Raw genomic sequence first — 25,724 nt, forward strand, 5'->3', positions numbered from 1 at the left:
TAGCAGATATGATATATACTCACATATCTATTTTCCAGTTTGATAAACACAAATAACTGATGTTAGCAACTACCCACCAAGTTAGTCTCCACCTGAACACCTTTCAGGTTTCCCAAAAAAGGGCCCTACCCCAAACCCAGATAGCCTTGAACCTAAAAGACATTCTAAAAACCCTGGTCTACAGAGACCAGAAGATGAGACCAATCAGAAACAGCTAAAATGAACTACTGATTGGCCAGCAGCTTAAAAAGCAGGAGGAGCTGTACAGATAACCACCTGCTCTGGACAGGTATGACAAACTGCTTCCTGATGTGACAGCAAATGTAAACGTTCTCTGCCATGTTAGTCCTGTGCCAGACATCGCTGGTGGACAGAGCACTCACCGGACCCGTTCCATCTCGCTAGCTGTCTTCACCACAGCAAAGGGCTCCCGCCGACTCCAATCCCAGAAGTGGATCTCGTTGGCCGTGGCAATCAACAGGAGCTGAGCCGTAGGGTGGAAAGCCAGAGAAGCAATGGCATTGTTGCTGTCTGTGAACCAGCTTTCACTGCCACCCTATAAATGAACCAATCCCAAATATTCTCAGGTTACAAACTGGCAGCAGACTGGGATGTCAATTTCAAGAAAGGACCATTTAAGGTAAAATGACCACTTATAGGGCCTACTTTAAATATGTCCACTGTAAAATGTAGAAAATCAGTGATCTGGCAATGTCACCAATTTATCAGAAAATTGTTACTGTCAGCTCAGTTCTCCAAGTCACCTACAATCCAAAGCAATGAGCATCCACATAGTTCCTGCTTCTGAAGCCTGTGAAAACGCAAGCTTGGTGCATGACATGGTGCACAACAACCCACTAGCAAGTTTTCAGGACAAGAAGCATATTGCTTTGGCAATCATGATCAGAATATAGTACAATCCTTGCTCTAAAAAAAAGGCACCTATCCTGAACATATTTTAGAACCTCCTGTACTACATCACAATGGGCAGATGGAAGAATAGTTAAATAGGGTGTTCATCTTAGAACGGAGGAATATGGACTAGATTTCCCATTATTTAAGCAGGCAATGACTACCACTTAACCCAGATGTAGTCCTAAGAACCTGGCTAGTCTCTCGTCCAGTTAAGAACTCACTGGTAAACAACTCTCTGCACTTAGAACCAAAGAAATAGAAATACTTACATGCAAATCCCAAATCCTGACCTCCCCATCTAGGCAGCCAGAAGCAATAAGGCCTGAGATGGTGGGATGAAAAGTGACACACCACGGAGTACGGCGGTGTCCGATCAAGGAATGAACACACTTGCCAGTCTTCACCTCCGTAATATAGATATTATGGTTCACGTGGGTGGAGGCCAACAGAGTCCTAGGGAATCAAAGAGTAGGAAATGAATCTGAAGCATGTAGGAGGGTAACAAACTTTATCAGTTCTGGATAATTGTCTTTCAAGTATTCCCCACCCCAGCGTGGAAAAACTAAACCTTAGGCATTACAAACAACAGAAGTATTCTGATCTTTAAAAGCTTTGGCTTCTCCACACCGTCCCCAAATGACACACATCCCCCTTAGAGACTATTTTTTTCCAGCTGGAAAAATTATCATGCCATCAGTGGCCTATATCACACTGGCAAAGGATTGTAACTGAGAAACTTTCCAAATTTCAATGCTCAAGGTCCATTGTTTTCTTTGCTTATTCCCATTATTTCTATGGCTAGCACTGCTCATCTACTTTCTTTCCCCTTCTGATACACTGGCAAAGCTCTGTCCATGCAAAGCTTCAAAGGGCCCTTAGGGATGTTACAGAGCTAGGCCAAATATACAGAAAGCAATGCTGTAGCAAGTCTGAAGTTATAGATAAACACTAGGTACCTGTCTGGGCTGAAGGCCAGTAAGAAGGTAGAGCGTGGACTATCTGGCAGTTCTACTCTCTGAAAAACAAACCAAAAAAAGTTAAAATACATTATTTATAAACTATGGCCCACTCTATCTCAAAAGCACACAAGCCACTGTAGATTAGTATTCGGTATAAGGTGAAAAACTGGAGACAATGATCAAGCCACAAGTTGAAAGAAATCCAAATTACCTTTAAGAAAAATGCCTAGCTCTAAAGGGAAAAGATATTTCTAGCCCATAAATTCTTCCAAATTTATTTTTAAAACTCCATTAAGTTAATCAATTCTCTCACACAAAATAAATTATATCCCAACTATACATAATTAGCCCATTCTAAAACCCCATTCTGCTGTCACCCTTATAAATCCAATGTCAAAAATATCTGTTTTTCCTACCTTGCCCTCCCATTTCATCCATCGAGTTTTATCTTCCACTAGCTCCTGCAGAAGCCGCTGAGCTCCAAAGGCCCGAGTGCCCCGTTCTCGCCCCCAGAGGATCCGGACAGCATTCTTCTCTGGAACAACCTTCATGGCGCTCAGTAGCCACTGTCACACCAGGCACAGGAAGGGAAGGAGCGAGCAATAGCTCCACAAGCTGAAGCAGCTAAAATGAGGCCATTCAGGTCCTTGTAAGTTGTCTTCATGGAAATCTAAAGGATGGACGTTAAAGTCAAAGAACATCTCCTGCAATCAGAGAAACTTCCCACTGCAAATATGATTCTAGCTCAAAGAGGTAAGTATTTTTTTCATATTTAATGACACTCTCTCAGGAAGGACCCTTCCCCCAGAACTTTTCTTCCAAAACTATTTCACCCTTTTTCAAGTTTTTTTTTTAAATTGTAGTTAACATATATGGTAACAAAAACATCTCATCCCTAAAAGTAGCTCAGCCTTTTATCTAAAGAATATAACATTCTCTAAAGCAGTTACTCTTATTTTATCAGGCAGGAAGAACTTCTGTTACTAATAAAAAGGTCTAAAAACCTGTCAAAAACAAAAGACAACACAGCACCTGCCCTCCCTTCTGCACCACACTGCCTCCCTAGCCACCAGTCCCCTCCTTATCAATTGGGCAGCCTCTAAGCCAAAGAAAAGGTAACCGATTTTAAAAGGCTGTAACTTGAGTTCTAGTTCTTTTTTTTTTTTTTTAGGGGTGGTGGGAGAGAGGAAGAGGGAGAGAGAGAATCTTAAGCAGACTCCATGCCTAGCGTGGAGTCCGATGCAGGGCTCTCTCTCACAACCCTGATATAATGACCTGCACCGAAACCAAGAGTCGGATGCTTAACCGACTGAGCTACACCCAGGCGCCCCAAAGTCTGGTTCTTATGCAGTAGCTTCAACTCTATCTCCTACCTAAAAGCACGTGCATAAGGACTACTTTGGGGTATCTTTCTCACTCTCTCTTTCTCTTCTCCACTAAAGTTCCAGAGCAGCAGAGAGGATGAAAGAGAAGAAAAAGAATTAAGTTCCCTTTTCTCATCCACCACAAGCCATAAGGGCATAGAACTATCACAAAATAAAAAATCAACTAAAATGTCAACTAGCAGCAAAATATACACACGTGCAACAATTAAAGAATTGTGGTTCCTCTATACAATGGAATATGCAACCCATAAAACGGCATTTCAGAAAAATACATGTAAAACGTTATTCACTATAGCACTGTTTCTTTAACTGTTATGAAAAATTTCAAATGTGCAGAAAAGTTGAAAAAACAGTACAATAAACATACTATTCACCACTTAGACTCACGAATTGTTAATATTTTGTCACATTTGCTTTATCTAGCTCTAAGAACACTACATTTGTGTTGTGTTTCATTTTTTTCTGAACATTTCATCAGGCTTCAAGATGCTTTAACCCTATATACCTCACTGTGCATCTGCTAGGAATAAGGACATTTGACTTCATAACCACAATACCAGTAAGTGCACTGATTATCATCTAATACTCAGTCCTCATTCAAATGTCCCCAACCGTCTAAAAAATGTCTTTAATAGTTGGCTTAAAAAAAAACAAAAACAAAACAGAATCCAACCAAAACTCAAGCAATGAATGTGGATGTCAGTCGTGTCTCTTTAGTCTCTTTTACCCTAGAATGGCCTCCAAGTTTTGCTTTGGTTGGTTTTACCTTTTTTTTTTTTTTTTAAAGAGGGGGAGTGGCAGGGGGAAGAGAGAGAATCTTTTTTTTTTTTTTTAAGATTTTATTTATTTATTTGACAGAGAGAGCACAAGTAGGGGGAGCAGAAGGCAAAGGAAGAAACAGGCTCCCCGCTGAGCAGGGAGCCCAATACGGGGCTCGATTGCAGGACCGAGATATCATGACCTGACCCGAAGGCAGATGCGCAACGACTAAGCCACCTAGGCACCCCAAGAGAAAGAGAATCTTAAGCAGGCCCACCCTCATCTTAGAGCCCAACGCACAAGGCTCGATCTCACGACCCTAAGATCATGACCTGAGCCGAACTCAAGAGTCACCCAGGCGCCCCAACACAAGCTTTTTTAAAGCCCAGGACAGGTGACTTGAGAATGACTTACATCTTAGTTTTGTCTGTTTGTTTCTTCACAGTGCCATTTAGCTCACCTCTCTATCCCTTACATTTCCTATAAACAGAAGGTTAGGTCTAAAACACTGATTAGATTTAGGTCGAGTGTTTCCAGCAAGAATGCCTCACAGGTGATGCTATGTATGTACCTCACGATGTAGCACAGCAGGTGGCACGTGTTCTCAGGCTGTCCCACTTAGTGGGACTTGGTAAATTATGTGATCAGTTGGCAAAATATGACTACTTGGTTGAGTTTATAGTTGAAAGAGCTCTCTTTATAAAGGTATAGCCCCCCCTTTATGATTAGCAATCTGTGGCTAATATTTGGCATCATGTGAATATCCTGCTTCTTCTCAACTTTTTAATAGTTTAGCAGTCACTGATGGTTCCTTCTTGAATTATGTCATTTAAAAATGAAAAAATGTTGATTTTCCAATGCCATCATTACTTCTACATTTATTAGCTGGCATTCCTTTGGAAAGAACTTTGCCCTACAAACTGAAACAGAGTAAGTGGGGTTTTTCCCCCTTTAATTACTACTTCTGTCTTATTGCTTGTAACAGCAAAAACTGGGGACAACCCAAGTGTCTATGTAAAAGGGGGACTAGACGGGGTGCCTGGGTGGCTCAGTCGTTAAGCGTCTGCCTTCGGCTCAGGGTCTGATCGAGCACCACATCGGGCTCCTCTGCTGGGAGCCTGCTTCTTCCTCTCCCACTCCCCCTGCTTGTGTTCCCTCTCTAGCTGGCTGTCTCTCTCTCTTCTGTCAAATAAATAAATAAAATCTTTAAAAAAGGGGGGGGACTAGATGACTAATCTATGGTAAGGAAGAGTCTCTGGGTACTGATAACAAGAGATCTCCAAGATAAAATATTATGAAGAGAGGGGAAAAGCAAGGTACAGAACACTATGTACAGTAATGCTACCTTTTGGCTAAGAGAAGAAATTAAATGGTCATTCATTAGGGACTGAAGGGACAAGATGAATGGAGACAAAGATGGAAGCAAGACTTCTCAATATTTTGTATCATTTTTATTTTTGAAATGTATTACCTATTCAAAATTTATTTTAAAAATTTAATGATGTGAAAAAAATACCTGTTAAGTGAAAAAAACAAAATACAAAATTACATATACAGTATGATCCCAATTTTGTAAATATATATATATATATAGAAAATAATGATACAAAAGAAATATAAATATTAACCATGGTTGTCTTTAGGTGGTAGGACTATAAGGGATTTAATAATTAGAAAAGGCAGTGTTCTTTTCACTTTTTTAATTTAAAAAGTAATAAATGCTTACTGTAAAAAGTGAAACAATGGGCTCTTTACATTTCACAAATGGCTGCAATCTGAAAAGTACACAACTAGATGTATCCAAATACAGACAGAAGGAAAAATATTTATAGCCTGTGCTGAAAAGAGTTTTCTCCCTGGCATATTAAAATGCAGAAAGTCAGAAAAATTCTACAGAAAGACACAATTCCAAGTTCCTAGACACATACAGCAAAGTTCCCTAAGGAGTGACAAAGGAACAAACTCTGGTCTGTATCCTCATGGTACTGCTCTCATCCCTCATTAGTGCACGGAATAAATATGTACACACTGAAAATGTCAACATGCTCTAGGCCTACCTGAAGAAACTAAGGACAAAATAACTAGAAAGAAATAATCTACTTGGTGACCCTGACAATTCATGATTTAGCACCAAAAGTCTGGAAGTGAAACTGCCACACAGCTGAATAATTACTAACCAGGAAGGTGCCAGAAATACAGTTCCCATGAGTTCACTTTAACCCTTTATTGAGTCTTATTTGTTTTTTGAGCCCATAATTATTTTACCTAATACAGAGAAGTTCAGAAAAAATGAGTTTTGAGGGTCGCTTGTCTTAAGAGTGTGACATAAGAGTACTTTCACAGAAATACATTTAAACCATTTATAATCTTATAACATACAGTGAAAACAGCAGCAGTACAAACAAAATCTGACCTGACCTAACTCAAGAGGAAGGAAATATTGGTCACAAACATCGTATGATTCAGAAAACTATGACACAACCTAAAGTTCCTAAAGGAATTGGAAGAGGAAAGAGCTGTTCCAAGATTCAGTTATCAAGAAAACTAAAAACCTCAAGCTCAGGCTTACCGAAGAGTCTGTCCATCAATTCCCAAGGACCTAAACACACTAAAAGTTCAAATGAGAAAACTGGACTGATACCAGGAAGTCAAAGGGGCCTAAAACAATCGCACAGTCTCTCTTTTGTCTGAAGAAAAATATTTGCTCTGTTTCTTTGAAAGGATAAGGGACTTACACTCCTCACAGCTACCTGAGAAGAGATTTTACTTTGTTCTCTATAAGGAACAAAAGGAGCTAAATCAGACTGAAGTCAGACAGGCCCGTTGCTGAGGAGGAAGTGCCAGTCAAGTGTGTTTTTCATTCCTCTTTTTAAAAAGGAGGAAGAAACAAGTTTCCCAATCTGTCCCTTAAAGCAGACTGAGACAAAGGGTGCCAAGAATAGTCTTCGTGATGCCATTACACAGTCCCCAGAATCAATTCTCGGTCACCAAAAGCCTTATGCAAGGAGAACCGGAAGGACACAACTGAGATGTGTACATAAAACAAATGCCCCTTTCCACACGTTCCACGCCCCCAACATGACTGATAAAAAGATGGGAAGATAAACCACCTTTAAAGTCTTTCTCTTCTTCATTCTAGGACATAAGTGTATTTAACAGCTACTAATAAAAATCACCTATGGAGTATGCCACAACCCAGTGGGAACTAAAAGTTAGATTTACAGCTTCCCCTAGCAATTTGATCCTCTAATGCTAGGACCTTTTTACTCTACCTTCTCCCTGGAGGACTTCAGGCAAGTTATTAACTTCTTTGAGACTTAGTTTCCCTCTTTGTAAAACAGGAACAGCAGTATCTATTTATCAGGACGCTGTGAAGCTCCAATAGGGAAAGAGTGGTAGAGTGTCAACATCATAGCTGTTACTGTTGTCATTAGTACTGAATCCTCTTTGGGGTTCACTATGGTCTCCCTCACCAAACAATACAGCCAACTAAAACCCCAGAGACACAAGATGCTAACAATTCCCAAGAGTAGCAGATTTTTCTAAGAAACATTTCAAAGGCTATTACCGGACAACAAAGTAAAAAGTACTCAGGAAAATAAAGTATATCTCTGTGGCAAAAATAATTAAATGAGGGGCACCTAGGTGGCTCAGTCAGTTAAGCATCCGACTCTTGATTCAGGCTCAGGTCATGATCTCACTGGTTGTGAGATCGAGCCCTGAATTGGGCTCTGCGCTGGCTGTGGAGCCTGCTTAAGATTCTCTCTTCCTCTCTCTCTCTCCCCCTCTGCCTCTCCCCCCTCTTTCTCCCTCCCTCTCTCTCTTTCTCTCCCTCTCTAAATAATAATAATAATAAAATGAGATCTGAGCTACCTCTCAAGTAAAGTGAATTAAAAAGCAGAACGAAGAGGGACACCTGGGTGGTTAAAAGTCTGCCTTCGGGGGAATGAAACATAGAGACTATGGACTATGAGAAACAAACTGAGGACCTCAGGGGGGGGGATGGGGGAATGGGATAGACCGGTGATGGGTAGTAAGGAGGGCATGTTTTGCATGGTGCACTGCGTGTTATACGCAACTAATGAATCATCGAACTTTACATCGGAAACCGGGGATGTACTGTATGGTGACTAACATAATAAAAAATCATTAAAAAAAAAAAAAAAGTCTGCCTTCAACTCAGGTCGTGATCCCAGGGTCCTGGGATCGAGTCCCACATCGGGCTCCTCGCTCAGCGAGGAGCCTACTTCTCCTTCTGCCTGCTGCTCTCCTGCTTGTTTTCTCTCTCTCTCTCTCTTTGACAAATAAATTTAAAAAATATTAAAAAAAAAAATACAAAACAGAACCAACAACTCAGAACTGTATCTGCAACCTGGCTAATAATTCAGATCCCAAATCTTCCCTTCCAGTAGCATTCCAGGGGTGTGACTCAGAAAACTATCAGATCTGGAAGGGACTGTTAAAACGGAGTACAATCACCTCATTTCTTTGAGTAACTGCATCTCTCTCCACTGCATTAACCATGCAGGAAGTCTAAGAGTCAGAGCAATTATGTAATACTAACATATATTCCATAACATAGAGGATTCATACCAAGGTTAATTCTTTAAAAGAAAAAAATAGTTCTTTAAATACTAAATCTAGTAGGATTACTTGCATAAGTAAAGCTCTCTCAACAACTGGAAAATTAGCGACAGAATGTCAAGCCTTTAATTAGAGGCCTAAAAGTAGCCCAGTACTCTTTAGAAACTCCATGTGGGTGGAAATACACACAGTTTTCTACAATTGGCAGCTTTATTTTCATTAATAGGACTTTTTACAAAACATTTTAAGACACTTCAAATAATACTATATAAGAGCTAAGTCCAAAATGTGAGCACCACAGTGAGTGACCAGACCTGCCTCCATGTAGCTCTTGCCTGACTCCTAGACAAGACTGAGATTAGAGGTGGGCAAAGAATTTGGAGCAAAGCAACACAAATCTAGAACAGGTAGACACAGGGAACACATTCTGAAGGCAAACACACCTGGAAGCAGGAAAATATCAACTATTACCTGAATTGTGTATGTGCTGTGTATGGACTTCTAAAAGATATCCCAGAATATGCCAAAGTGATAACTGTGGTTAAATCTAGGTAGAGAAATATTTTTCTATCCATTAATTTCTAGATAAGAGATAACATAGTATAGTGGTATATGGGCCCTGAAATCAGACTGGCCGAATGAATCCCAGCTCTGTCATTTTCTTGGTAAAAGAAGGTTTCTTGGTTTCTTGGAAGAGTTACCTAACCTCCATACATTTCAGTTTCCTCATCTATAAAATGTGACCACTGATGGTATATATATAATAGGGTTGCCGTGAGGATTAAAAGATTGACCAAATGAAAAGTACTCCCTATTCTAGAAATCAAATGCTTGTACTAGAATAATTTCATTCTGTAATGAAGGATTAAAATTAAAGTAACAGTCAGAAAAATAAAAAATTTTAGGCCGTGAAGTCCTGTAAACCATCAGATAAATTAAATACAAATTCTTCTAGGCAAAATGGAACTATCCACTGCAGCAGTCTCCAAACTATTTCACATAAAAGATCTGAGTATTGACATCTTTAAAAAAATTTTTTAAAAGCCACAAGGTAATGTTTAAAATAATAATATATAACACTTTCATAATGCTTTTCACGTCCCAGGCACTGTTCATAGCACTTTAAATTAAGTAACTAATTTATAATCCTCACGGCCCCTCCAACAGGGTTCATGAGGTCCCCAGGGAACAAGTCACACAATCAGTAGCGCATTCAGGATTCAAACCCAGGCAGTTTGGCTCCAGAATCTGGATACTTAATTACTACAGAAAACTCCATAGTGCCTGAGATACAACCTCCTATTCGGTCTCTCTTCTGTGTCATCTACTAGCCTCACATGTATTAGGCCCTCAATAAATGTTTCACTGTCTTACAATATCAACTGGAAATCCACTTGCTTTATATTTGTAATGTTCATTTCCTCAAAGGAGAAGAAATGAAAGAATGACAGTTAGGAAAAATGAAAAAATTCTCACTCCTTCCTTTACAGCAATGCATAGTTTTTGAGAGAAAAAAGGACTATAAACCCTTTGACCAAAAATAATTGAATTTGATAAAGTACCATATGAGAGTATATCACAAAATTCAGCTACTATGTATTTACCCTACAAAACTACCAACTCCATTGAAGTAAGAAAAATTACTTCTCAATAAGAAATAGAGATAAGACGCCACAGTACATTGACTTCTGTCTGGCTGCTAGGAGAGAACACAGATCTTGAAAAATTTAATCAGCAGAAGATGTGATCCTGCATACTGTCAAACCTGTACATACTCTTTTGTCAAACACGGACTACAACATAAATACATCTCAGAAAAGAAGGGGACTCTTACACGTATAGTCTCATGTCAACCCTTTCTCATCCAGGTGCCAGTGCTAGTGACCTCCCTACACTGCCAGAGTTAGTTCCAAGTTAGTTTACCATCCTGTGCTAGATTCTCTCCGGAGACAACTGCCATCAATTCCTTCCTACCTTCCTCCCGTACGGCCCCACCCACTAAGAGATAACATATTTCTCACCCCATGAATACGGGCTGACCTGGTGACTTATTTTGACCACAGAATGCGGCTGAAGGGATGATGTGTCAGTTCCAGGCCTGGCAGCTTCATATTTGAAAGACAGCATATTTAGAACAAAGTACAAAAGCAATGGATATTCTGAGAGCAGGGATGGGAGTATGAGATACTATATCTTTCAGGTTTCAAAGTGCCAGATATAAAAGCGATATGATTTAATGGGTAAAGATAAGATGAAGAGGTAAGAAGTTTCAATGACTGATTTTTACCACTGAGTTGTTACATAATCTTTTACAAATCACACTGGTGCTGAATTTCATTTTTCTCCATGTACAAACTGAAAGTAATAGCACCCTTTTTGTACCTTAAAGGAATCATGTCCTTGGAATATATTAGAAGAAATGGTTACAGGGGCGCCTGGGTGGCATAGCGGTTAAGCGCCTGCCTTCGGCTCAGGGCGTGATCCCGGCGTTATGGGATTGAGCCCCACATCAGGCTCTTCAGCTATGAGCCTGCTTCTTCCTCTCCCGCTCCCCCTGCTTGTGTTCCCTTTCTCACTGGCTGTCTCTATCTCTGTCGAATAAATAAATAAAATCTTAAAAAAAAAAAAAAAAAAAAAGAAGAAATGGTTACAAAAAATTCAAGGCAGACTTACTACTTTTGGAAGTAAAAGCCAAGTTAAGAACCAACAATAAGGGCAGTACACAAAAAATGGGAGTATGCACAAAGAAGTCTGGCACCCACAGTTCTGAGACAGTGCAAAGGAAATCACAGGAGCCACGAAGCAGAATCAGAGAGTGCTTCTGATTAATCACCTCACAAACTGGAAGCAAATAACTTGAGAGAATCAAAACCAATACAATCAAAATTATACACAGACCCTTTATAAAAAGCCAAAAGCCCAGAAATAAAATGCTAATAATTAGAACCTGCATTCCTACTGCAGATATGCACAACATTTATGTTCAGAATTACAAATACTCCAAAATACAATTGTCTCCATCTAGAAAGTCAGGCTAAGAGGTAATAATGAAGTGAGTACCTGGTACAAAGGTGGTCAGCCCAAGTTTATCAAGAGATAAGCAAGCAATATGACCTCTTTTTTGTTCTCATATCCACCAGCACCCCCAATGTTTTTCATATAACTCAGAAAAGGACATACCTCTACAGGATTTTTCACGAATAGGCTAACAAGCTTTACGAAATGCTTTGAAGACACAAAACTAAATTCTAATTACCGTTATTACAATAAAGAGGAGGAAAAAACACTAGATTTTCTGCTACAGAGTTTGCTTACTGGGGCTTCCTCAAGTAACTCACAACAATGTAACCTAATGTCTGGAACACAGCAGTTTGTACTCGAACACAAAGTGTGATCACTCCTGGAAACAGAAAGCCATAAGTCCCAAATTTGAGACTGACAATCTTTCTTATTGCCACTTACCTCAGAAAGATAATGAAAAAAGAAATGAAGTTTTATTTGCAAACTATTCCGGGGAAGATGTGCACTGAGAACACGAGAACCCCTGGAAACACAAGGAAGAGCAAAGAAGAAACCACAGAACCAAGAAGAAACTGAAGCTCAATTTTTAAGTCCCAAGCTATCAACAGAATCAAAAAGCCAAGAAGGCTACCCTTAAATGCACAAAAATGGCAAGAGATCTTCCATTAGTAAGCAAAGAAAAAAAAAGTAGCTTTTGATGGAAGAAATTTCACAGAGGCAAAAACAGCTTAACTCTAGAACTGGGAATTGACCCCAGCTGCCCCAGGCAAACAGGCCTAATGACTTTGGCAAAAACATACCTTTCATCCACCAACACCAGGAGGCTGAAGTAGAGCCGATTTCAAATCACGAAGGATGGCATCTTTCTGTTTTCTGCACAGTCTTTGGGAAAAAGAACACTGTAACTCTCCTCCCAGGAGTAACACACTGCTCCCAGTATTCCTGGAAACCCCTGGAGCCACAGCAACAGTACTGTAAAATGCTGTGAGAACATTAACCCAAGAATCCTCACAAGCCCAAAACAGATGAGATTACTGAGATTATTGAGATGAGATTATTTAAGAAAAACAAAACCTGGAAGAGGTTAAGAAATGCATCTAGGTTTGCAAAATGAGTCGGTAGCCAAAGCGGGATTTGAATTCAGGCTTTCCTTCAGATAGTATCAGAACAGAGCTTGACTCCCAGTCCCTGGCTCAGCAGATACTGTGTTCAGTGTTCTCCAATGTTAGAGTCAGCCCAGGTCAGGTTCTTGGCTGACTAGAATAGGGAAAGAAAAAATTTCCCTCAAGGCTTCAGGAAAAGAAGAAGTCAAATTATTAAATGTAGAGCTGTTATGCTAAAAGGTCCGGCTGCTCGTCCATCTTGCCAATCACATTTCTCAGCCAATCAAAATAAGTCACTGGATTTAAGAACCTAGCCATTTTAAGCTTTGAGTAGAACCTGGATTCCATTTCCCCAACTTTCTGAATAAAAAACACTTAAGGGGAGGAGAAGGACAGAAAAGTAATGATAGCCAAGAAACATTTATTGAACATCTACTATGTACTCAGCACTATTCTAGGCACTGAGGATGCTATACTGAACAAGAACATTCCTGCCCTCAAGAAGCTTATGTGATTCTGTAATTAAAAATTGAAGATACTTTCAGGGTACCTGGGTGGCTCAGTTGGTTGGGCGGTTGGGCAGCTGGCTCCTGATTTCAGCTCAGGTCATGATCTCAGGGTCCTGGGATCAAGCCCCACCCTCAGTGAGGAGCCTGCTTGAGGATTCTCTCTCCCTTTCCCTTTGTCCCTCCCCACCCACCCTGCACTTCTTCTCTCTCTCTCTCTCTCAAATAAATTAATCTTTAAAAAAAAAATTGAGGAGGGGCGCCTGGGTGGCACAGCGGTTAAGCGTCTGCCTTCAGCTCAGGGCGTGATCCCGGCGTTATGGGATCGAGCCCCACATCAGGCTCCTCCGCTATGAGCCTGCTTCTTCCTCTCCCACTCCCCCTGCTTGTGTTCCCTCTCTCGCTGGCTGCCTCTATCTCTGTCAAATAAATAAATAAAATCTTAAAAAAAAAAAAAAGTTAAAAAATAAAAAAAAAATTGAGGATACTTTCAAGTACTCATATACTAGGAGAAAAATATGGAAAGTAACTTTTTTGGGGGGCAGATTTAAGGGAGGAAATCAATAGCTGAGAATCACTTTCCATTTTTCTATGAATGAATCTGAGAAAATATGAATAAGTCAGGAAAAATTTTCAAATACTTTCATATAAATTAATATTGTAATAAATATAATCCAACATTACTTCCTATTTTTAAGTAATTATATATGACTAAATTTGAAAGTATCCTTACCCCAAAAGTAAACAGTGGTCTTTAAAAAAAAAAAAGATTTTATTGATTTATTTGAGAGTGAGAATGAGCACACAGTCGGGGGAAAGGACAGAGAGAGGGGGCAGACAACCCGCTAAGGAGGGAGCCCAACACTGGGCTTGATCCCAGGATCCTGGGATTACGACCTGAGCCGAAGGCAGACATCCCAAAAGTAAACAGTGATCTTAAAGCCTGGTAAGTATGTGGCAGAAAAATCCCAATATTTATTGAATTATTGCCAGCTGATAAACACAAGTGGCAGAATATAGCATACATTTAAAGCAATACTTTTATGTAACATTCATTGAACATTTGCTACACACCTGGCAGTGCTACCCACTTTTCCATACTTTATCTCGTTTATTTCTCACAATGACACTATGAAGATAGGTGCTATCATTATCCCCATTCACAAATCACAAAACTGAGGCTTAGAGAGGTTAAATGATTTGCCCACATGGAGGAAAGATTCAAAATTAGATCAGATGCCAAAGTCCATGCTCTAGCCACAATACACACTGCTTCTATAGAACAGGCATTAAACCTCAGATACAGAAAAAATTCCTTTTCGTGTCCTCACATCTAGAAGATCATAATTATAAACAGTTGATTCAGAAGAGAGAGAAAATGAATAAATTCAAGTGAATCTGAGTCAGAACACAGTGACTCATGCTATACCCTTAGGCAAATTCCAGGACATCCGTGCCTCAACCTACCTATCCATAAAAGGAACTAACTTCACCAGACCTAACCATTACTTGCCTCCGAGAGTGTTGTGTTAATTAATATTTATAATTTTAAATTAAACTTTTTATTTTGAAATAACTGGAGATCTACATGCAGTTGTAAGAAATAATAGCGAGAGAAGATCATTAGATAAAAGACACAAGGAAAACTACAGTATTATTGTTATTGTTTTGATTCTAGAGCAAAGTACCAGAAATCAAGGTAAATGAGTTAAGTGTACCGCATGTGATCTGGGGGGTGGGCATGGCTATAAAAGGGCATCAGGTGAGATCCTTGTAGTGATGGACATGTTCAGTATCTTGACTGTATCAATGGCAATATCCCAGTTGTGACAGTGTATTATGGTTTCGTAAGATGTTACCATTGGGGGAAGCTGGGTAAAGGGTACACATGATGCTCTTTCTCTCTCTCTCTCACTCACTATTATTTCTTATAATGGCCTGTATATCTACGATTATGTCAAATTAAAAAGTTTAAAAGGGGGGGGCTCAGTCGGTTAAGCGTCTGCCTTCGGCTCAGGTCATGATCCCAGGGTCCTGAGATGGAGTCCCAAATCGGGCTTCCCACTCGGCAGAGAGTCTGCTTCTCCCTCTTCCTCTGCCCCTCCCCCCTGCTCATGCTCTCTCATGCAATGGCTCTGTCAAATAAATAATAAATAAAATCTAAAAATAAATAAGTTAATTAAAAAATTAAAAAGGTAACGTGCTCCTTTTAACAGGTAAAATGATAGTCTGGTCACAATCTCCCTCCCGATCCCTCCCATTCCCACCCTCCTGAGATTAACTATGCAAACTCACTGCTTATATAAACATATAGGCAACTGGCAGGGTTTGTTTGTTTGTTTTTTCTGTATCAAAATGGGATTAAGGGGCGCCTGGGTGGCGCAGTCGTTAAGCGTTTGCCTTCGGCTCAGGGCGTGATCCCGGCGTTCTGGGATCGAGCCGCGCCATCAGGCTTCTCCGCTGGGAGCTTGCATCTTCCTCTCCCACTCCCCCTGCTTGTGTTCCCTCTCTCACTGGCTATCTCTCTCTGTCAAATAAATTAATAAAATCTTTAAAAAAAATGGGATTATGTATACTACATATTACCCTGCAACCTACCGACTGCCCCTATTATCACTGTATCAGAGAGAGCTTAAAAAAAAATCTCTAAGCACCAAGCAGAATGGCAGATATGGAATATTTTCTGACCGGGACAAATCTGACAAATGTTTACCATGCTAATGTAGAGTAGCTGAGTCAGCCACATTTAGTGAGAGTGAACAAGAGAGTACAATATAGAAGTAGCATTCTAAAGAGACTGCACAAATGCAACCCCCTCTATGCCTCCTCCATGGAAGATCCCGTAGGCCCAGAGAGGAAGAAATGCTAAAAGATTTCTTTTCAGCAGAAAATTGCTAGAGGGGATAATTCTCCCACATACTCAAGACACAGCAAACAAACTTCCTGAAAACATATTCCTCCTTCAAGGAGAAATGCAAAATGTATTGTTGATAATTTTTTAAGACATCCATTTTTGTAATAACTACTACCACTATTACTGAATGCTAATGTTTTATATAATCCATCAGTAAAGCCCCCTTCTATTCCTCTCCCATTTTACAGACAAAAACCTGGCTCAATGTGAAACTGCTTGCCCATGATTAAACAGTGAGTACATGATAAAATTGGTGTTCAAAGCTATAAAACTGCTTTTCCCACTTTATCAGGTTCTTCTACATTATCACACACCAACAGAAGCGAGTCAATAAATTCAACACGTGTATTTAGGCAGATGCCATTTTCCACATATGTCTGCTGACTCTGAGCCAACTTTTTTTTTTCCATTTAGCATATTTTGGGGAAACTATACAATATGCCTAGCCCTATTATAGGTGACAGGGACAGAGAGGTTAAATAAAACAAAACAAAAACCAGAATAGGTCTCCAACCTCGAAGAGCTTTCAATCTAGTGAGGAGTCTACAACCACAGTATCTTTAACTATATAGCCTCCGTACTGAAAATGTGGCAGGAACTACCCACAAGGAAGTACAAAGTGCTATGGGTTTGAAGAATCCAGCTATCCATCCAAAAGCAAATGATAATCTCTCACATTAGCTTCCTTGCATGTTATTTCTGATCCTTAGAACCACTCTTGAAAGATAGGTGTTATCACCCCACTGTATATTTGTGCACACCAGGTTTATAGAAGCATCCCGAACCCCACAGCTACCCCAGGGGCTGAGCCAGAATTCCAACTCTAGAGTGCACACTCTTTTCCCCACTATCCCACACTCCCCAAGGACAGAATAACTGCACTGCGCATGTGGCAGGGACATCAAGTCACTTCAAATTTTGACATAATTTCCTAACTGGCAGCTATGTAATTTAGCCATCTTTTCAATCTTCAGGTTATTTTCACTAATTTTCTTTCATGATTCCTCAGTGGTCTTCCAGGTTTTCTTTCTTTTCTTTAAGAAGCAGATACCCGTTTTCCAAATGCAATCTTACGTGAAAACACTAAAATTTAAGAGATCGAAGTTAAGCTACTCTGGTTTAAACACAGTGGGAGAACCAAAGCTCTTCCTGACTCTCACAGGCACCCCTTAGGCACCTCCAAAGAACACAGTTTGAAAAACACTAACTTGGGGCACCTGGTGACTCAGTTGATAGAACATGCGACTCTTGGTCTCAGGGTCGTGAGTTCAAGTTCCACGTTGGGCAAGGAGCCTACTTTTTTTTTTTTTTAATTAAAGATTTATTTATGGGGTGGGCAGGTGTGCATGAGCAAGCAGGGGGAGGGGCAGAAGGAGAGAATCTTCAAGCAGACTCCCGGCTGAGCGTGGAGCCTGATCATGACTGGTAGATCATGACCTGAGCCAAAACCAAGAGTCAGACACTCAACTGACAGAGCCATCAGGCGCCCAAGCCTACTTTAAAAAAAATTAATCAAATTTTAAAAAGCAGTGATAGTATAAAAAAAGAAAAACACTAATTTAAAACAGAAAACTCTAACTCTCCATCTCCGCTTTGCCATTCACCATGTGTATAACCTTTGGCAAGAAAAAGTTTCACTTTTTCCTGTCCTTTACAACAGAGATATCACCACCCACTTTATAGGTTTGTTATGAATATTACAAGGAGGAACAAATACAAAATTCCCAGTACATGGTAAGTATTCAAAAGTTGGCTCCCCTCTCTTTTATCCTACAGAGGTAATAGTTGTTGCCAATTCAAGAAAGCTCAATAAATATATCTAATGCTATTTTTGGTAGCAGAGAAGTGAACAAGTAAATGTTCTTATAGCTCAACTAAAATGAAAATAATAAATCCGTTAAACCTACCTACCTACCAAGGTAATACCCCGTCCCAGGTTAGCTTCCCAGTCAGTCAATGACCCATGGACCTCAAAACATGATTTTGATAATAGACAAGAGATCCCTTATGAGGTACTCTAATGTAAACTCTGAGTGTCAGGTGAATGTATTAATGTTCTCAGTACCTTAACTTTGGCATTTCCTGAGCTGAGCATTTATTTGTTTTTCTTAATTTTGTTTTTTTATTTGAGAGAGAGCACAAGAGGGGCAGGGAGGGGCAGAGGGAGAGAGAGAAGCAGGCTCCCCACTGAGCAGGGAGCCCGATATGGGGCTCGATCCCAGGACCCCGGGATCATAACCCCAGCTGAAGGCAGATGCCCAACTGACTGAGCCACCCAAGGACCCCTGAGCTGAGCATTTAAACTGGCAACTTAATGCCGCATTTAATAAGTTATTTTTATGTTTATGTTCTACAACAGAATCTAATGTTCATTTGCCCATCTTCTGGGCTTCTTTTTCTCCAAGCACTACACAACAAAAATACACGTATGTGATATGCACCTTCACCTAAGCAATTTTAACCCGGCCCTTCCTAAATAGTTATTAAGAATCTATTACCTTAGTCTGTTATTGATAATGTGTTCCCATTTCTACATGTACAACAGGAGACCAAACAAATTTTTACAGGAAAAGATTCTCAGTCCTAATCTAAACCCAGCCAACAACTCTCAGATCACACACTCTATGGAAGCTGCAGATGTTGGCTTTGATCCCTATGGTTTAGGAAGAATCACAACAATAATACATCACACAGCCATGAAAAGACTCGTTCATGATAAAGAACACAACCTTGAGCATTCAACCCGGAGCCAAGAAGATTCAGAATGCTAATCTTCCATTTTACCAGGAGACCTTGAGCAATTTACCTACTCTCTATTGATTATTTCTTCATAAAGAAAATGAAAATACACTCAGTACAATGCCAAAGATACTGTTTTGATTAACCATCAAACAACTATGTCCTGGGGTTACCAGGAACCTCAGCAAGTCATCTTTCTCACCTCCCTCATTTCTTAGCAAGCCCACACCTAAATCATCCTAGAAAGACAGTTACTAAGTCTTTGAAGAAGATATTTCACAACCTTCCTTGGTAATATTCCAGTATCTTGTCAGGAAGTTCTTTCTAATCTGTAATCTATATCCCTTCTGCTGCAATTAAAACATATTCCCTCTTGTCTTCTATGGAAAAAGAACATCTGCTTAATACCACCTGAACAATATCCCTTCAAGAGATTATAAAATATAGGAAGCCCATTTTAAAAAGCTTCATGTAAATGCAACATGGCTTTAAATGGGTCATGCTAGACAAAGAACATGATTAAGAGTCTTAAATTCCCAGCTCCATCACCGACTTGCTCTGAAGATAGGAAGTTAAGACCATGCAGATGCTGTACCTCAATTACCCCATCAGTAAAATGCAAATAATAAAACCAGTATGTTAGGAGAATTCAGTTCCTCAAAAAGTTAAACATAAAGGAAAGAGATTCTCAATCTTAATCTAAGCCCAGCCAACAACTCTCAAATCACACACTCTGTGGAAGCAGCAGATGTTGGCTTGATCCTATGGTCTTGGAAGAATGACAACAATAATACATTACCAGATAGCCCTGCAATTGCACTTCTATGCAGATACCCAAAACGACCAAAAACAAGTACTCATACATGTTTACAGTAGCTCTATTCATGACATCCAAAAGGTGGAAAGAGTCCACATGTTCATCAATTAATAAATGACAGATTATTGGTATATACATACACAAAAGGTTACGTACTGTTATGATTCCATTTTTTTTAAGAGTTTGTTTTTTTATTTGACAGAGAGAGAGCACAGCAGGGGGAGCAGCAGGCAGAGGGAGAGGGAGAAGCAGGCTTGCAAAGCAGGGAGCCCGATGCGGGACTTGATCCCAGGACCCTGGGATCATGACCTGAGCCAAAGGCTGATGCTTAACCACTGAGCCACCCAGGCACCCCTACGATTACATTTATATGATAGCTAGAATAGATCAATCCATAGATACAGAATGCAGATTGCTGGTTTCCAGGGCTGGTGGAAGGAGGGAAATGAAAAAATAACTGCATAAACTGGGCAGAGGTTTTACTTTGGAATAATCAAAATGTTTTGTAACTAGATAGAGGTGGTGGTTTCACAACACTGTGAATGTACTAAACATCACTGAATTGTTCACTTTAAAATGGTTAATTTTGGTGGGGCGCCTGGCTGGCTTAGTCAGTGAGTGTGCTCTCTCTAAAATAAATAAATAAAATCTTTAAAAAATAATAAAAATAAATTTAAAAAATAACACGGTTAATTTTGTGTTATGTGAATTTTACCTCAATAAATTAAAAAAAAAAAAAAGAATGCTAGAAGAACTAATGGGGACAATACCCACAAAATGCTTAGCCCTTCCCAGCAAAGTCATTGTATAAAATTCCAGGTAGACTGGTAGCAAAAATGTTTAATATTATCTCAGTATAGCCTATTAGGCTCTAAGCAAAGAATATGTAAGTGAAAAACAAAATAGAAATCAAAATAAAGTCTAGAGTCACAGTTATACAGTACTCTATATGGCAGTAAGAGCCAATAAACAAGTGAATGAATAGAGAGATAAATACAAAGCACATCAGCTATAGCAACAATGGCCACAGGAAAGCAACAAGAAAAAATAAAGGTAAGGAATGAAATTTAAAAGCCAGTAATACCAAAATACAAAGACGCATTAGGTAGGGAGGTGAAAACAGAGAAGCTAATGATAGCAAAGTTAAAAAGGATGTACACCCTTAAATTCCAAGGCCACATATAAAGACCATCTATAAAGAATCTTTACTTTTGCCATTTTGCAGTTATCCTCATTCCTTAACCTCTTTCTCCTTTAATCCAACCTCCTGGCAATATACCAATGCTAGGCTGCCAAGGAGAAAATAAAAAGGTATTGTTCCTATCGTCATATTACTTCTTAAAGTATTACTTCTTATGGGGAGACAGACATGCTAATTACCAAAATATAGAGACCATCTCTATCTACTTCCTCCCTTCCCACTTTTTTTTTTTTTTAAAGATTTTATTTATTTATTTGACAGAGAGAGAAACAGCCAGCGAGAGAGGGAACACAAGCAGGGGCAGTGGGAGAGGAAGAAGCAGGCTCCCAGCACAGCAGGGAGCCCGATGCAGGGCTCGATTCCAGGACCCTGGGATCACGCCCTGAGCCGAAAGCAGATGCTTAAAGACTGAGCCACCCAGGTGCCCCCCCACCTCGGTTCCCATTTTTTAAATTCACTTCAGTGTGGCTTCTGGCCCTACATTCCTCCAACACTGCTCTTGTTATGATCATGAATGATCTTTGTGTTGCTAAATCGAAAAAATACAGGCAATCACTTTCTTCTTGAAACACGTTCCTCTCTCAGTTCCTAAGATTTCCTCTCAAATTCCTTGGAGCTTGGTCGGGAACACTCTCCTCCTGCTAGTCTATACATACATTCCCTCTATGTAATCTTGGCTATTTTCCTTGACTGTAAATACCACCTATCTACCAAGAGCATCCAGATTTACTGCCAGCGCCTCTTCCAGCAGCGCACAAAGGCTCCTTGCTTGATGTCTCCACTTGTATGTTTTCAACAGACAGCTCACATTCAGCATGACTGAAGTTGAGGTCTTCATTCTACTTCCCAACTCTAGTCAAAATCTGCTCCTTCTCAAATGTTTCCATCTCAAAAACGGCAACTTCATCTACCCAGAGGCTCATGCCAGAAACTTGGTAATCATACTAGACTCTTCCTTCCTCCCACATATCCAATCCATCATTAAGTCTGCCTGTCCTAATTCTAAATTATCTACTGAATCTTAAAAATAATAATAATAATGTCTATTTACTCTACTTCCTTCCATCTCCACTGCCTAGAGCCTAATCCAAGCCATGATCATCTTTTGCCTGGACCACAATAAAACATCATACTATCATACTTCACCCACTTCTCTTCCAAATTTTCCACAATTTCCAAAATTTTTTCCACAACTTTCTATTATTTTCCATAATGTTGCCAGAGCAATTTTTAAAAATCATATATTAGGTCACAACACTCATACTTAAAATCTTCCAAGGCTTCCAGTTATACTTAGGAAGAAAATCCAAAATCCTTAACACAGTCCTGCCCATGTCTCTATCCTCACCCTATGCCCCTCTCCTCCCCCACCACTGCTCACTGTATTGCTCACTGTATTCCAGCCACACCAATCATTCAGTTTCTCAAATGTGCCGCATTCCTTCCCACCTTAAGGCTTTCATACATGCTATTCCCTCTGCCTTCCCCCTTTCATCCTTCTAATCTCTGCTTAAATATCACTCCTTCAGAGAAACCCTCCCCAAAGCTCCAACACAATTCAGGCTCCCTACTATAATCTCTTTTTTACTTTTCCATCATAGGGCTTGATACACTTCGCAATTATACACTTATTGGTGTATTTTTTATTTATGGTTTCTCTCCCCTTTGGACTACAATCTCTATAAAGGCATGGACAATGGCTATTTTTATCACTCTAGTCTTAGTATAGTGGTAGTAGTTTAGAGAGTTTAGAATTGTTTAAAGTAGTTTAGAATCAATATAATTTAGGGATTAAGAGCAAGAGACTACGGTGCCAGACTGCTTGGATTCCAATCCTGGTGCTGCCACTAACTAGCTCAAAGACCTTGGGCAAACTGCTTAACCTCTCTGTGCCACAACCTCCATGTCTATGAAATGGGGACAATAAAAGTACCTACACCATAAAACTGTTTTAAGAATAAAAAGAATCAATGACACAAAGCATTTGGTACAGTACCTGGCACAAAGCACTTCAATAAGCACCGGTTCTGATCAGCTCTTACTATGGCAGCTACAACACCACAGTGGTGGACATTCAATAAACATTTATTGAATAGATGAATGAAAAAAACAAGACTCCACTATAATCATTAAATAGTTTTTTTTTTAAAGATTTTATTTATTTATTTGACAGAGAGAGAGCCAGCGAGAGAGGGAACACAGGCAGGGGGAGTGGGAGAGGAAGAAGCAGGCTCCCAGCGGAGAAGCCTGATGTGGGGCTCGATCCCAGAACCCCGGGATCACACCCTGAGCCGAAGGCAGACACTTAACGACTGAGCCACCCAGGCGCCCCTAAATAGGTTTTTAAAATGACAGAGCAGGAATATTACAGAGACTTCAGAGAGGAAAACAAAAACAGTTAAGGCAAAGACTGAAGCCACTCACAATTTATAATGGCATATAGGGACAAGAGCAATAAAAAAGCTAACTCTACTGGATTCCCAGTTTTCACCACTATATATAAAATATGTTCACTCTTCCAGAAGTTTACCCAAGGTGATGTGGTAGCTTTGACTTTTCCCTAAATATCATTCTTTTCCGTGCCTTAAGTCAACTTCTTCCAAATACTTCAGGCACCAATCACAGTTCAAATAGATGGTAAAATTCAGATGCTAAAATTTTTCTACCTGTTTTGCAAAGAAATGTTCCTCTGTTCCTAAAATAGCTCTGGCCTGTTTTACCACACATATTACAGAATCCTCAAAATTTTGCCATTTCTCTATTTGGAATTCTTTCAGACACGGTTGCTTTCTAGGTTTCTCTTTCCCAGTAAAGATGCATCCTCTAATTTGAAGCACGTTGAGAGAAAGGAGGGACAATATGCTGCTTTAAATTCTTATTCCCTATTCAAGTTTTCTCTAAAGACACTAAACTTCAATTTAAGCATCACTATTGCTTGTTCTTGTTTTGGGGAACATATAATCTTTATTGTGCTACAATAATAATACTGAAAATGGTAACAGCTGTCATATATAGCGCTATCTGCTGTTCTAAATGTTTTAAGTATATTAACTCATTCAATTCTCACATCTGTATGGTATTCTACACATGAGGAAAGGCACAGAGAGGTTAAGTAACTTGCCCAAGTTGCAGAGCTAGTAAATAGTGGCCCTGGGATTTGGACTCAGACTGCCTGACTCCAAGAATCAGTGCCACTAGGCTGTTATTCAAGAGTCTGGGAGGACATGTTTTTCTACCCTGTTTTCACTGGTCAGCTAGACTGAACAACTCCAATTCTCTCCACAAATCAAGCAGGCATATTAATCCTGTGCATCTCAGCAAAATTTCAAATGTTTCAATACATCATAAACATACACACCTAAGACAAAGTAATTTTGGTTCACAGAAGAATGAATATATATTCTAGCCTGGGAAGCAGAAATAAACAATTGATGAAATCATGAAATGGTAAATTTGCCTCACTTGATTCTATGAATAGAAATACAATTCCAATAGTAAAAAAAAAAAAAAAAAAAAAAAAAAAAAACCTAGAAAATACTTGTAATATCTTGGAAAAAAGGTACCAAACAAGATTGTATTATTGTATTGTATATATTATATTGTACATTGTATTATTGTTTGCACATACTCAGCAGTAGCCTACATATTCCCTCTCTCAATTTCAGGACATTCCTTCTAAGTCTTTCCCTCATATAAGGCCAAGAACTTCAGCTCAGTCCCTGATACAAATAAACCTGAACGCATGTATCCAATGTTCAAATTCATTGAACTCAACTTTCAAAGAACATTTATTTTGGAAAAAATTAATAAATGAGAACCAATTAAACTCAGGTCACATTAGAAGTAAAAAATTAAACTCATTAGGCAAGCAGGCTGCACATTTCTAAGTCACAGTCATCCTTTATTATGCCAAACCCAGTGTCACCATACAAGAAGTAACAAATACTACATGTAGCAATCTTAAATGAAGACTTCCATTGTGATGGCAGCAAGAAAACCTTAACCTACTGAATCATGATATGTGGTGATTGCAACTTTTTAAGGGGAATAAGGATGCCATAACTGAAGACTCTAATCCCCGTGAACACCCAGTGCCCTCCTCACTCCATCTCTCTGTCAGCCCCTATTTGTTTCTTTCAGAACACAGCCTGAGTTTCAATATTTATCAGGTACCTTGTCAACTCTGCTCCCCCCTGGAATAAACTTGGTAAGAGCAAGAACACTCACGTCTACCTTTGTATTCCAGCATCTAATGAGCATTCAATAAATATGTGCTAGATGAACAAAAGTCTGAAAAGGTAAGGGTTGAAAAAGAGTCACAATCAGGGCACCTGAGTGGCTCAGTGGGTTAAGTGTCTGCCTTTGGCACAAGTCGTGATCCCAGGGTCCTGGGATCGAGCCCCGTGTTGGGCTCCCTGCTCAGTGGGGAACCTGCTACTCCATCTGCCACTTCCCGTGCTTGTGCTCTCTCTCTCTCTCAAATAAATAAATAAAATCTTTGAAAGGAAGGAAGGGACGGTGGGAGGGAGGGAGGAAGGAAAGAGTCACAATCAAGAAATAGTTTCAAAAGGTCTGTGAGGAATATACTGTACCTTAGGAAACAACACAGTACAAGAACAGTACTCAAAGAAGAAAGGAAAAAGTTTGGGTGGATAAGTAGAGATTGTCAACCCCAAGAAGAGACAGAGAACAAGATGGAAAAGATACTAACCTACAGATGCACAGGTAAGACTAACTGGAAGAGAGGGGGTAAATATTCTCAGGCTCACCTCATAAACATGCAGCACCTAAAACTTGTCTTTCACTAGCACTTCCAGGCAC

At 39.7% G+C, this 25,724-nt stretch overlaps 1 protein-coding gene across 25 annotated transcripts in view; it reads right to left on the reverse strand.

Moving 5' to 3' along the window:
- Positions 1 to 25,724, reverse strand: part of AMBRA1 (autophagy and beclin 1 regulator 1) — a 164,589-nt gene that overhangs the window by 134,757 nt on the left and 4,108 nt on the right. For all 25 annotated transcript variants that reach the window (XM_044388992.3, XM_048213998.2, XM_026512015.4 and 22 more), the window contains exons 2-5: positions 2,291 to 2,544; positions 1,872 to 1,930; positions 1,185 to 1,368; positions 384 to 556 (exon numbers count right to left, since the gene is read on the reverse strand). In XM_044388992.3, coding sequence (XP_044244927.1) covers positions 384 to 556; positions 1,185 to 1,368; positions 1,872 to 1,930; positions 2,291 to 2,425 — 551 coding nt within the window. In that variant the 5' untranslated portion in view covers positions 2,426 to 2,544. The remainder of the gene's footprint in view (positions 1 to 383; positions 557 to 1,184; positions 1,369 to 1,871; positions 1,931 to 2,290; positions 2,545 to 25,724) is intronic.

This window comes from Ursus arctos, unplaced genomic scaffold (assembly GCF_023065955.2).
Source record: "Ursus arctos isolate Adak ecotype North America unplaced genomic scaffold, UrsArc2.0 scaffold_23, whole genome shotgun sequence".
In the NCBI taxonomy this organism is placed as follows: Eukaryota; Metazoa; Chordata; class Mammalia; order Carnivora; family Ursidae; genus Ursus; species Ursus arctos.